Below are 14190 nucleotides of genomic sequence, written 5' to 3' on the forward strand. Positions count from 1 at the left end.
ACATGAATGTTCCTTTGGGACAGGCTGAACTTCACCTTCATGAACCCCCTGCCCCACCTCAGCACTTGAGTTTAACATGTGCAGGTAACTAAGAGGTACTTACTGGGTTTCACAGAAAGTCTGCTTCCGTGCCCAAAGGTGAGCTTGCCAGTATAAGAGCCTCCATACTGCCACAGTTACAGCCTGCTTTACAGAAACCCCACAGCTCTCAGAAGGGAAAAAATTACCCTCAGAAAGGCTGACATTTGTAAGTCGTGACAGAGCATGAAATACATGATGCCAGACAAAGGTGACCATTGATGAGTCATCTCCAGTATCCCTGCTCACAGACATCAGTCCTGAAAATTATTGGCTCTGCCACCAGCACTGCCCTTACCCAGAAGATATTTGCCCTTGTGCTCACTGAGGCACAGGCAAGCCTCCCAGGCAAGTTCTGCCTGGGACATTCCTGTGGAGGAAAATGTTCTTCTCTCAATCCACAGCACCGACCTTCCTTTGTAAACAGTCTTCTCCCCAGATGAGATGTAAAATTCTGCTCTGTCTCCCCTTCTTCCCACACCACCCTACGTCTCTTTTGCCATAAGCGTACAGAAGACAAAGGATTGTGCATGCTCATAGAAAGCCTTTCCATAATGAGCGCACTAAGATTATTGTTCTGGGTATGTCGGCATCCTCATGCAAGGATGCAAAACACCACCAGCAGTACTCACAGGGCTTTACACAAAGCTTTGTTCCAGCTCCAAAGCTGAAGCTGCCCCAGCCATCACTCACAGCAACTCAAGCCCTTGCACAAACACTCTCTTCTCCCCGTAACAAGGCAGCCCTTAGCATGGCTGGCAGAGCCCTATCCCCACAACACTCGGGGGACCCGTTCCCCAAAGCATGGAAACCCCCCCATTCAGCACTGCTCACACCACACAGAAACACATTAACTGCAGCAGCAAGGGGCATCCTTGGTGCTTGCAATGGCAGAGACTTATTCCAGCTCTGCAAGTCTGAAATCAAAATGGGAACACAAAATTACGTCGATTGGAAAAGGCATGTAGGGAAGACCTATGGCAGCAGTATACTCACGTGGTCGGACAGAGAGCCTGGTCCCTGAGCCAAATGTTAGGTCAACATAGCTGGATCCTGTATTCACACAGCATTGCTTTCCTTAACAAAAAGCCCATGCAGACACTTGAGAACCAACACTGGTACCCAGGAATTAGTCTTACCATGCCGAGTCACAGAGGGGCTGCAGGAGGATGAGCACTGACCTTCTCATCCCAAAGCAAGAGTGGAAGCTACCATGCTGGTTGCATGGGATAAGGCTGGAGCTGTAATTGAGGCACACCCCCAAACTTTCTTCCCCTCCTCCTCTCATATCCACCCATCCAGGCTGTCCCAGAGGCTGCCATCACAAAGGCAAATCCCTGACCAGATGTGAGAATACCAGCGTGACACAGCACAGACTGAGAGCACTGATGACCCTTTCTCAAAAGCATTCAGACCTCCAGTTCAGCTCAGGTTAACACCACCTCTTTCACTACCACAAGGAAGGCATTCCCAGGGCCTGCAGTGCCAGGGAAGGGTTCCGGCTCAGCAAGGGTGTAACAAAGAGGAGGAACACTAAAGTACATTGACTGCAAAAAGCACTTCTAGTAGACCTTTGGAAGCTACACACTTACGTGGTTGTACAGAAAGTCTGGTCCCTGAGCCAAAGGTCAGCTTGCCAGTGTTGGAAGTAGAATCACACAGTATTTCCTTTCCTAACAAAAAACTCTGACAGGCACTTCAGAGGCAGCACCACACCCCATTCTGTGATGCACTCTCCTGATAGAACAGTCGTGGACTGCTGAGTTGAGGAGGAGTAGTTTAAGTTGGAAAGAAGAACGCAGCTGAGCTCCACTCTGGGAAGGCCACTGCCATTCCAATTAGACCTGGATCAGCATCACAATCAGACAATTTCCCCCGGAATACTGCTCACTGTGTGTGTCTGTAACCACTGACTGCTGTAGGCCCCACGCACACACACATATGCACACACTAACTGCGTCCTACTCGGGCAGTAGGCAGTATAGCTGTTTCTACCAAAGTAGGGAATGCAAACATCCTAACTTTACTCATTCAGGGCCGTTTTCACTTATGCTCAACAGTCAAGTTTAACAGGTCCAGGTAACTAAAAGTTACTTACTGAATTTGACAGAGAGTCTACACCCCTGCCCAAAGGTGAGTGTGCCAGCGCCTGTCCCTGCGTATACCACAGTCGCAGCCTGCTTTACAGAAACCCCTCCACTCAGAGAGAAGAGACTGTCACGTTCAGAAAGGCTGACATCTGTAAGATGTGGTGGAGCGTGGAAAAAGTGGTGATGGACAAAGGAAAGCATTCCCTTGAGATCTACAGGACCCTTTCCCACAGTCCAATCTTGAAAAATAGGGGCCCTGTCACCAATACTGCCCTTGTTCAGAAAAAAAGATTTGCTTGAGATCGTTCAGGAGCAGCAAGCTCTGCCTGGGATGTGCCTGTGGAGAAGAATGCTCTTCTCTCCATCAGCAGCACTGACCTTCCTTTGTAACACAGCTCAAATCAAGAAAAAGTTAAGCACTTCTGGAATTCAGTGCAGCTCATGGCTGCAGCAGTGAGGGCACTCTTGGTGCCTGCAATGGCAGAAGAGGGATGTTAGCTCTGCCACATTTAAATCAAAGGTGAAACACAAAATAACATCTATTGGAAAAGGCACGTAAGGAAGACCTGTGGAGGCTGTGTACTCACATGGTCGGACAGCAAGTCTGGTCCCTGAGCCAAATGTAAGGCCAACAGTGCTGGATCCTGTATTCACACAGCATTGCTTTCCTTAACAAAAAGTCCATTTAGCCACTTGAGAACCATCACTGGTACCCAAGGAATACTCTGACCACGCCATGTCATGGAGGGGCAGCAGAAGTCTGAGGTGGGACTTTCTCATCCCAAAGCAAGAGCGGAAGACATCATGCTGGTTGTATGGAATGAGGCAGAAGCTGTAACTGAGAGGGAGTGCCAAACGTTCTTCTCCTCCTCTCACTACTGCCCATCCAAGCTGTCCCAGAGGCTGTCATCACAAATGCAAATCCTTGACCAGATGTGAGTATACCAGTGTGACACAGCCCAGAACAAGTGCACAGATGGCCCCTTCCCAAAAGCATTCAGACCTCCAGATCAGCTTGGCTCACAACACATCTGTAATTTTGACAGTGAGGTCATTCTGGAAGCCAGTAAAGGCTTTCAGCTCAACAAACATGAAATCAGAAGGTGGAACGCAAAACTACATCTATTTCAACAAATTCCTATGCAAGACCTTTAGAACATGGGCACTTACATGGTCCAACAGAAAGTCTGGTTCCTGAGCCAAAGATCAGGTTGTTGGAGCCATAGCCAGAATCACACAGCATTTCCTTCCCTAACAAAAAGCCCACACTGGCACTTGAGTGGCAGCACTTCTTCTGATTCTGTGGTGCACTCTCCAGATAAATCAGTCATGCCTTGATGAGTTGTGGAAGAATAGTTTAAGCTGGAAAGAAGAACTCAGCTGAGCTCAGCTCTGGGAAGGCCATGACCATTTCCATCTCAGACCTGGATCAGCATTACAGTCAGAACATTTCCCCTGGAAATACCGCTCACAGTGCGCATCTTTCTAACAACTGACTGCAGAGTGCCCAACACACACACATGTGCACACACGCACACACACAGAGTCCATCCCTGCGGGGAGCAGTTTCCAAGGCAGAACAGCTGGTTTTAGCAAAGGAGGGAAAGCAAATTTCCTATCCTTTCTCATTCAAGGTTGCTTTCTACCTACCAGGTCTCACTGTCAGTCGTGTCCCACCTCCAAAGGTCACCTTCCTGCTGGATGCTGAACTCACACCCTGGCACACCCCATGGCAAATACTACATACAGGCGTACACTCCACAAACAGGACCAGGATCCCCAGAAAAATGCAGAGGGACAGCAGATGTTACCCTTGCCCTCTGACCCTGACTGCAAGTCAGGACGCCTTTCTGGTCATGCTCTTTGGACCGTTCCACGTAGGAACCATCCTGGAACACGCACCAAGTGGGAAAGCAATCCAGTGCTCAGGCAGCAAGGTAAGGAAACAGCCAGCACCCACGTGGGCATTCACAGAGAGCTCTGTGCCATGTGCAGAGGTCCCTCTCATGTTCCTCTGCCCATAGTTCAGCCAGCACTGCAGAGGCTTTACAGCTGCACAACAACAAGCACAAGCAGCAGCCGGGAGCTCTAAACAGACGGTGTGGCCTCAGGAATGCAGTGCTAGTGGTTTCACATGGACCTTCTGGGAGCACATGAATGTTCCTTTGGGACAGGCTGAACTTCACCTTCATGAACCCCCTGCCCCACCTCAGTACTTGAGTTTAACATGTGCAGGTAACTCAGAGGTACTTACTGGGTTTCACAGAAAGTCTGCTTCCGTGCCCAAAGGTGAGCTTGTCAGTAACTGAGCCTCCATATTGCCACAGTTACAGCCTGCTTTACAGAAACCCCTCAGCTCAGAGAGAAGAAACACCGTCACCCTCCAAGGAGGCTGACATTTGTAAGTCATGATGGAGCACGAAATAGATAATGCAGGACAAAGGTGATCAGTCCTTTTAGATCTACAAGATCCTTTCACACATGCCAGTCCCCCCCTCAAAAAAAGCACAGTGACCTGCACTTCAGCACTGCTACCACCACACAGAAACACTTGAACTGCAGCAGTGGGGCATTCTCGGTGCCTGTAATCACATAAGAGGGATTTTAGCCCTGTCACAACTAAATCCAAAGGAAGAACACAAAATTACATCTATTGGAAAAGACAGCGATGGAAGACCTATGTAAGCAACATACTCACTGGGTTGGACAGAGAGCCTGGTCCCTGTGCCAAAGGTCAGGACTCTGACAGCAGTTCCAGTATTCACACAGCATTGCTTTCCTTAACAAAAAGCCCACGCAGACACTTGAGAACCAACACTGATCCCCAGGGATTCGTCTGACCGTGTCATTCTAGTTGAGGAAGAGTAGTTTAAGTTGGGAAAGAAGGGCCCAGCTGAGCTCAGCTCTGGAAAGGCCATGGGCATTCAGGGAGCTGCCAGAGACAAGAACATTCCTGCTCTGACCAGAGAAAAGGAATGCTGGGGAACTTGGAAAGGTATGACCTCTATGGCAGAATGACAAAGCGGGACAGAACTCGTACTCACTGGACTTCACAACCAGGCGCGTTCCTGTGCCCAGCACCACTTTGTAGTTTCCTGCACTCACACAGCCCTTCACCCCACAGCAAAAACCACTGACTCTCATGCCACTGACTGCACAAAGCAACATGAATGGAACAGCTCCTTCCCATCAAAACCATCTGTCTGAAGCCAAGAATTATCTGTCTCCATCAGAAGCCTATTTTAGGAATGAACTAAAAGCAAGCACCTCTCACAACTTCATCACAAACCACTAGAAGTTTTAACACTTACTGACGCTACAAGTACAGGAATTTAACATGAGCTTAGCACTCTCACCAGTAGTTCTTGGGCAATCCCATCTATGGGAGGTAAGAGGATTGCATTCAAGAAAGAACACAACTGTACTGGCAACTCTGCAAAGGCCATCCACCCCAGACTCTTTAGAGAGAGCGCCATCTGACCCAGCCCAAATGTCACAGGTTGCAATGGCCACCGCTCATAAGCTTTTTCCCTAGAAGTAGTGTTTTTGGAACTTCACCTTTCTGTTCTACGTGACTGGAGTATAGATAGAATTGAATCACTGTAGTTCTATTTCACTCTATCTTTTTTCAAATCAAAAGCATATATTGTTCATATTTTTAAAAGAATGTAAAAAAAAAACAAACAGGATTTTTTGTGTGCGTGTGTGTGTGTTTGTTTGTTTTAAAGTTATTCAACACTGAGCAGAAAGCGGCTTAAAACTTACTTGGTTTTACTCTTAGTTGAACTCCACTTACAAAAGTGAATTTTTCTCCATAGGCATTCACACAGTATTTGTTTTCACAACAAAAACCTTGAGGTTTCTTTTTTTACATGGCTTCAAACCACAAACGTACAGTCTTCCCAAGTAAGTTCCTTGAGAAAGTAATCCTACATTTCCTTTGAAGATATTCCTAATTGGCAATGTTTTTAAACTTTGACAGAGACCACCACTAGCTGTACATTTTCTCCTTCATCCATGCAAAGAAAAAGATGCAAGAATTACTAGCAAACTGCACTTTCAACATCAGATCAACCTTCAGAGGTCCCTCCTGCCCACTGCACATTCCTTCAAAGTACCTTCCTGATTCCAATTCTCTGATCTGCCCAAAAATACACCCTGCTTCCAATTTGCTTCCTTTACAGCCCATTAGTTTTGTCAATGAAAATGTTCATTGTAAACTTTTTGTTTCCAGCAGGGACACAAACTTCAGCTTCTGAAAAATAATCTAGACAAAGTTCTGGAGAATGGGAATAAACGGGTAATGAAGGTACCGGGAATTCCTGACATTTCTGGGAACATAAAGTGCTGAAGAGTAGCAGTAAGGGAGGTGCGACTCCTCTTTCCACATATAGAAATCTGTAAAATCTGTAACTGAGTTGTTTCTATAGAAAAAGAAACATCCAGCATGCAGACCTTTGGGATGGATGCTCTCTGTCCTCCAGTTGACAGTGGACATTAGTAGAGGCTTCCCAGAAAAGCATTGCTCAGTGATCTGTATTAAACTTGTTTTGAATATTAGCAAATGAAAGAAAGCATTTAGGTGTCAATACAACAGAAAAACTGAAAACTGGACATTCTTATAAGACTTTCCCATTACCACTAAATACCTACTCAGCTTTATAAAACTTTTTCTTCCTGACTCAAGGAACTCAATGATTTTTGATCATCTACAAAATGAGAGAACAGCAGGATTTCAATGGCTTTCACACAGAAAGGAGAATGTGACTTCTCCATCATTTCTCACTTAGGCTGGGTTTCTACCTACCAGGTTTCACCATCAGCTGTGTTCCACTTCCAAAGGTAAATTTCCAGTTGGATGCTGAAGACACAGTGATACATCTACTAACAAAAACCCCACACAACTTCTGGTTCAAAAAAACCCCAACTTCCTTTCCCCAGTGATATCAAGAGGGAAAGCAGATACCACCATTATCACATACCTCTAGTTCTACGTTAGAATAATTCCTTACATGCTTTCACGGAAGTGTAGATGGAAATGGATGTGTATTGCTGGAGTAGAAAATGGGACAGAATAGCTCATTAGCACAACTCCATTGAAATTCCTTGCATAATTTATATGTAGAGCACTTTTTGCCATACTTAGCAAGACAGGAAAATCTCAGCCTTAAGTTAACACTGAAAAAATATGTCTTTGTTTTAAGATGTACTAGTTTGGTGCTTCTCTCAAAGGTGACTTTCCATCTAGATCCAATTTTCCCATCATTGTAAACACCTGTACAAAGAAATTGCCAGGAAAACTGGGGGGGGGGGGGGGGGGGGGGGGGACACAAGTCTGAGCATTTAGAAGCCTGAACACACTGTTAGATACAGCCTTAATGGAGTGGAATTTCCAGCAGTTATTTTGAACAACATAGCAGTTTTTACTGCTTCTCTCATTGGGAAATCTGTATATACTCCTTCACTCTCAGTCAGTCTCAGAAGATAAGCAACATAAAGAAAGAGTCATAAAAAAAAAAGAGGCCATGAGAAACTAAACAGAAGGAAACTCCTATAGAAAAGAATTTACATCCTATTTTTCCTCATTTATTCAGTGAGGAGTAAGTCAAGTGAAAGATCCAGAATAGACCTAAGTCCCAGAAGCTAGTTTCACCTAACAGAAGTTGCTTATGAACCCTCATCTCAAATGTATCTTCCTGTAGGGTTCATTCTGACCAACATGATGTATCCACAACACAGAGGTAACTTATGTATTTTAGCAGAACAGTAGTAACTCTGATTTGTTTCAGTCACATCAAGGGGACAAAGAAGTTACAGGTAAGTTATTTAGAATGCTCTCTTCTTCCCCACACCCTCTTCCCTTTTCATTGTAAAAAAGCCTTTCCCTTTGTATTTTAAGGGGAACATACTGCAAACAAACAAACAAAAACTGCAAACTGAGTACTCTGTTTTAGGTGGTTGTACTTGTACTTGTGAAAAGTTACATACTGTGCTTCACTAGCAGTCTAGTTCCTCTTCCAAAGCTGAGTCTGTCTGTGTTTCCTGAATATACACAGTCAAAATCTCCCTTACAAAAACAAACAAACAAACAAACAAAAGTCTCATGACTAAGGACTGGAGTCATCAGAATAGAACTGTTGAATCAGTTAGGTTGGAAAAGATCAAGTCCAACCACCAACCTACCACTACTAAATTCACCACTGAATGTCATATCCATAGTTCTCTGAAAGTACTAAGAAACATAAGTACAGACTCCAGCACTTCCCTTGGCAGACCCTTGAACTAAAAGTTCCAGCACACATTCATTCCTGCCCTAAAGTAGTGGATGTGGAGGAAGGTTCCCTTACCAGGATCATTACGTAGTGCCATTTCCAAGCATCATGTTTGCCAGCACGTCTCAAAATCATTTGTTCAGATCACACACTTACTCGCTTTAACACTGAGCCTTGTTCCTCTGCCAAACTTCAGCTCACTGTAGCTGCCTCCTGCAGTCACACATCATTTAACACCTTTGAAAATACCTTTACAGTTCTGCAGCTGTGCATTTATCAGGGAAACACCTTATCTGTGATGAGCTCTGGACAGGAATGGACCAAGATGACCCCCATCCCAGACTTATTCAACCCAGCAGAGAATTCTCATGAAAAATATTTCCATCTGTAAGCCATTTGGGCAAGAAATTTTATCACGCTCCTAACTATAAGGCTTCATTCTTAATTCCTAATTAAGAGTTCAGATCTTACGTGCAGATTAAAACAAATGGTAAAGAAAAAAGAGAACTTGCCTGTACAGTCAAGTAATTAACTGTGTTTTTAATGCATTAGCATGAAGGATTGCATGTCTCAGCTCTTCACATGCATTAATTCTGCAGTCACACATATATGTAAGAAGATGACATTTAATGTAAGGTTTTTAGCAATGCAGTAATGAAGATGTCGTGAACTCAACCTCACATATTGCTTCTGTTCCCACCACCTCCAGACATTAACCATTCACTGCATTTAAAATGGGATTGGAGTCAAGTCAAGCCTATAACTGAAATCACGTACACAATGTGGTGGTGCACATTTACTATGAAAACCTTTGTTTTTTCCCAACAATTCTTACACTTCACTTCTTATTACCAATAGCGCTCTCCCCAGCTTACACAAACACACAGTATTATCCTTCTTTTTGAATAAGCAAAATGCTTGCCACTGATTTCAGCAGAACCATGACTCCTCAGTTACTAATCTAAGTCAAAATCTATCAGGAATACTGTTTTGGTCTCAAATCAGGAGTCAGGATTTATTACAACTATTTAGCCGGACTCCTGCACAACAGAAGAAAGAAAATAAGATTCCTACAGGACCTGAGATTTTTAATACAGGAACAAAATGGCACCCTACAGGCTAGCATTATATACCAAGAACTTGAGCTAGGTGCATCTCCAGAAGAACTTTGGAAAACATTGGACATTTTTTTTTGCTGCAATTCAGAGCAAGTGAACTGTCCCTTCAAACTTTAATATCCTTTGTTAAATCTCATCACCTGAGCATACTCAATCCTGGCACCATTTCTTAGAACAGCTTGCAGAAGAATACATTAGAAATTTTTGTTTCTTCTGGGAAGACACACATTCATTAGAATAAACTCCTTCATAACACTGACTGTGTCATGATTTACTCCCAATCCTCTTTATCTTCCCAGCCAGCCAGATCTGTAATCTTAAGGACTATGACAAGAAGCAGGTAAAAGTAACCAACAGAGTGCTGTTAATTAGACCACTTCTATTGGTATCACAATTGATGGTGTGCTTTGCCCAAGCTCACCTCTTTTCTCCTTCCTGTAGTTTAACTGCCCCAAAACCTTGTAAAAAGTCAGCTCTGAGGTCTGAACTTAAGAATTTCTTGGCTGAAAACCTCCTTGTGGTGCCAGGAACTGACTGAAAGGAAAAAGTTTTGATTTTCAGAAAATAAAATAGAAAAAATATATAGCTGTATATAGAAAAAAAAATCTAATATTCTAAATGTCATCTGAATTGTTTTTCTTCCTTTGCCTCTCAAGTATTTTCTTTGAATTAAAGCCACAAGTTGCAAATTCCTGTCCTCTTCTTGAATGATTGTTCTGGCTTCTTTCTGGTAAGTGAGCATAAAGTTCAATTTAGTCTGCAGATTTCAGGTATATTCACCTGTTATGTCTTTGCTTCTCAACAGAAGCATAAATGATCATTTAGCCACAAAGAGTCAATAGACAGTGAAGTCAGTCATCTTCACAGAACAAGTTTTTAAGTACCTAGGTATCTGAGTTGAAAAGGGCAGTCAATTAAGTTTGCTAATTAGTTTTCTATTTAATATTACATGGGCAATACAACAGCTGTGAATAGGTCTTGCTGAAGTATCAGAATACACAGAAAATTCAATAGTGACTTGTTTCACAGTCCCTGAAAAAGTGCCTTCACTTTATCTAATATATTGTAAATAAAAGCCTGTCACTGAAGGGCTTGAATACAATCTCCTTTCTAAGGTACCTCACTGTAATTTTAAGGGGAGAATAGAATTCAACAGAAAGCTGAAGCTAACCTATCTGATTTGTATTGCTGCACACTTTCAGGATTGCTCTGCACTCATTGAAGAGGTGTGCAGATGCATTGGAAAAAGACAGCTATGGCTAGGACATGGCTGAAACTGGGAATATGCTGAAGGCATCTGATTTGAGATCACTCTTTTACTCACTTGGAAGCACAAACAGGTGAGTTCCTCCACCAAAAGTTATCCTTCCATAGCTCCCAGCAGCTCACTGTGACAAGGCGCTTTACATAAACCATTTCTGGAAGAGTTTTGCAGATTCTGAATCACTGCTGAACTACAGAGTTAAATGCTGTCATTCCAAAATCCTTAGAACCAGTATGTCCTTCTCTTCTGATCACTGTATGCTCAGAAGTTTACTTCAGCAGGTTAAAAATATGCTGAACTAAACCTTACAACAAACATCACAAGATAATACTTTGCTATCAGTGTCAGTGCGTGTTTGTGGCCTGTAAAAACAAGCAAGTTTCTTCCAATTGAATCATAGAATCATAGAATCACCAGGGTTGGAAAAGACCCACAGCATCACCCAGTCCAACCATCCAAGATATTTCCAATTAAATATGGACATAAAATGAGGGCTGCATTAACATGCAATGTTTCTGTGCAAACATTACTGTGCTGGCATATTAAAGAGGAAAAAAAAATTCTCTTAATTATTCCTCACTCATCACCCTTCTAAGACAATACATTTGGAAAGTTGGATAAGAAAAAGCAATACTGAGAAGATCTTCAGTCTTAAGGATACTACGCAGGAAGTCACTAGATTCCTAAACAAGATTTACAAACGGATGTAATTCCTAGAAACAAACAAGCAAAAAAAATTGAAGAGAAATGTGTAAAGTTGCTTTGACATAGCAAGCTGACCCATGGAAACTGAAACTAGATTGTAAAGGCTGATGTATGAAATTCTTTCCTTCTTCACTTACTTGGTGTTACGAAAAGATTTGTTCCTTGGCCAAAGGTTACAGTAGTTGAGCTTCCTGCATTCACACAGCCAACACGTGCTTTACAAAAACCATCCAGAGAAATAAGTGTGTCTTTTTAACTGCTTCTCTCCTTGAAGAAAACTTAATTAAATGCAGTTGAGAATATTAAATGACTATACCTATAGTTTATTACTGGATTTGTCATGTGGCTTAGCTAAGTAGATGACCCTCAACAGGCTACATATAAATTCTTCAGATATAAAAGGCAATAATGCCTATAGATGTCTGCCTTCCTTTTATTTCCACTTTAAGTTGGAAATTAAGTGATTTCATCAAGGAACAATCATAGCTCCATCTGACCTATACATCTGCTTTCAAACCTTTACAAGGCATTTCTTCACTAGGAAAAAACACCTTATTTACCCTCAGTTTAATTGCTTTCCCAAAGGTGAATGAAGTGTTAATTTTCTTCATAGTAACCTGCATGGTGCTGTGTTTGGGATTCCTGATGAAAACAGTACTGATACCAAACCAGTGTTATAACTGGCTGGTTAGTGTTGACACCAAGTCAAGATCTTTTCAGCTTCTTAGATTGCCCTGCATGCAGGGAGGCTGGGGGTGCACAAAGAGCTGGGAGGGGGCACATCCAGGATGGCTGACCCAAACTAGCCAAGGGATATTCCATACCATACTGCACTGAGCTACTGGGGGTGAGCTGCATCCTGGTTTTTGCCGGATTTATGGAATTCACACCCACAGGGCTTTACAAGATCCTGTCCACAGAATGTTTTTGACCCAGGACAGGACTTCTCCAATTCATAATTTCCATTTCATTGCAAAACCAGTAAGAATCTTTGTTTGCAAGTGGGTTTATTGCATTGTTTTCTCCTGCCCCACAAACCTTCACGTGGTGTAAAAAAACTGAGAATCTGGACTACGCGTTCAAGGAAATTACATGACTTGTGACAGACCAGGTATAAATCCTGCACATCTGAGTTGTCTAAGTTCATCACCAATGTCTGAGTGCTTCCCCACAGTTAGTGGAAATACGCAGGCATTTCTCAAGCCCAGTTCTGATTGTATAAAAAACAAACAAACAAATAAAATCTCTTTCAGAAAAAAAAAATCAAATAAATAACCATATCAATTCATTGATGGAAATAGAAGTAAAAAAATCACCTTTGGTTAGAAGACTTGACCATAGATGTTTAGTGTTAAAGAGACTAAACCTGGACTTTCAAGACAAACAATAACACTCACCTATTCTTCTTGAAGAAGATTTCTCCATGAAGTTATCATTAGATCCCTAAATGCCAAAGCTGCTCTCAGCATCACAAAGCTTTGCTTTTGAGGTATTAATTTTTTTTTTTTTAATTCACTTGGATGAACAGACAGCCTTATCATCTTGCCAAACATCAGCATTTCATAGGCATGTATGAAGTTACTGTGTGACAAAGAGCTTTATCAAACATTCTGACAGCAGCTGTTAATGGAGAGGAGAGTTTTTTTGGCTTTGATGTGTGTATATACATCTCCTGAGGGTTTCTTCTCAAATGTCCTAAATAAAAACCCCTCATGACAATTCACTACTTTGCTGCCTTTCCTCTGTATCATGTGCTGTGGGATCCTCACACACCAGCCCAGCTCATATCTATCACAGAGCATGAAGTAGTTGTATCATTCTGCAGTAATTACTCAGTCTTCTACAATAGCTTTTAACTGTGTGGTGAAGGTGGGTAAAACAAAGCAGGACAGGGGAAGTATTTCTATAGCACCTTCTCTATCCACCTCAGTCAGTGCATATCCCATCATATATCAGCCTGCTACAATGAGACAATTCACACTGAAACTGCTCATCCAACATGGCCTAAACCCAACATTGAAACAGGATCCTCTTCACTTGGATCCTTTCTTTCAGATTCCCCCAGTTCCCCTGACCAAAATCACGAGGAAAGAATTTGTTCCTCTTTCAGATCTGAATTTGCCTTCGTTGTGTCATTCTCATGTTTTATGGAATAGAAGGTGGGAGAACCAGGATACACTTCTATTAACTTCCTTTGTAGCTGAAATTAAAGATAGACACTCTACAAAGCAAACCAGTTTTGCTGCCTCTGTTTTCAATTTAGTAGTTGAAAAAGAGCTTCCCAGAAACAGGCATTGTATCCCCAAAATTCAGTATTATCCTCTTCTTGCTCACACATGACTAGCTACATATAAGCAAGCCTAAAAACTGAAGTGCTAGCATCACAATGAATTACATTCTGGCAGTTTTTTATTCCAGTAGAGTTTTTTTCTTCTTCCAAAATATTCACTTGGATTTAGCTTCAGAACTCTTTCTGTCCCAGAATTAATCACATAGTCACTTACAGCTTCTCCATTACAATGAACCACCTCAAAATGCTACTCAAATCTTACATTTAAATCCTTATGAATGTCATCCAGTTCCAGACAGACTCATACTGCTGTCAATGGTTATCATGAAACAATCATGTTTTGTGTTTTTCAGGTTTACAGAAATACGAGCTT

At 42.5% G+C, this 14190-nt stretch overlaps 1 protein-coding gene across 1 annotated transcript in view; it reads right to left on the reverse strand.

The window, feature by feature from the left end:
- Window positions 1–14190, reverse strand: part of LOC769232 (Ig heavy chain Mem5-like) — a gene marked incomplete at its 5' end in the record, with an annotated part of 91145 nt that overhangs the window by 50906 nt on the left and 26049 nt on the right. Inside the window, 3 exon segments of the mRNA NM_001319011.1 lie at window positions 6976–7027; window positions 7030–7032; window positions 7035–7046. Of these exon segments, the coding sequence (NP_001305940.1) occupies window positions 6976–7027; window positions 7030–7032; window positions 7035–7046 (67 nt within the window).

Source organism: Gallus gallus, chromosome 27 (assembly GCF_016699485.2).
Source record: "Gallus gallus isolate bGalGal1 chromosome 27, bGalGal1.mat.broiler.GRCg7b, whole genome shotgun sequence".
In the NCBI taxonomy this organism is placed as follows: domain Eukaryota; kingdom Metazoa; phylum Chordata; class Aves; order Galliformes; family Phasianidae; genus Gallus; species Gallus gallus.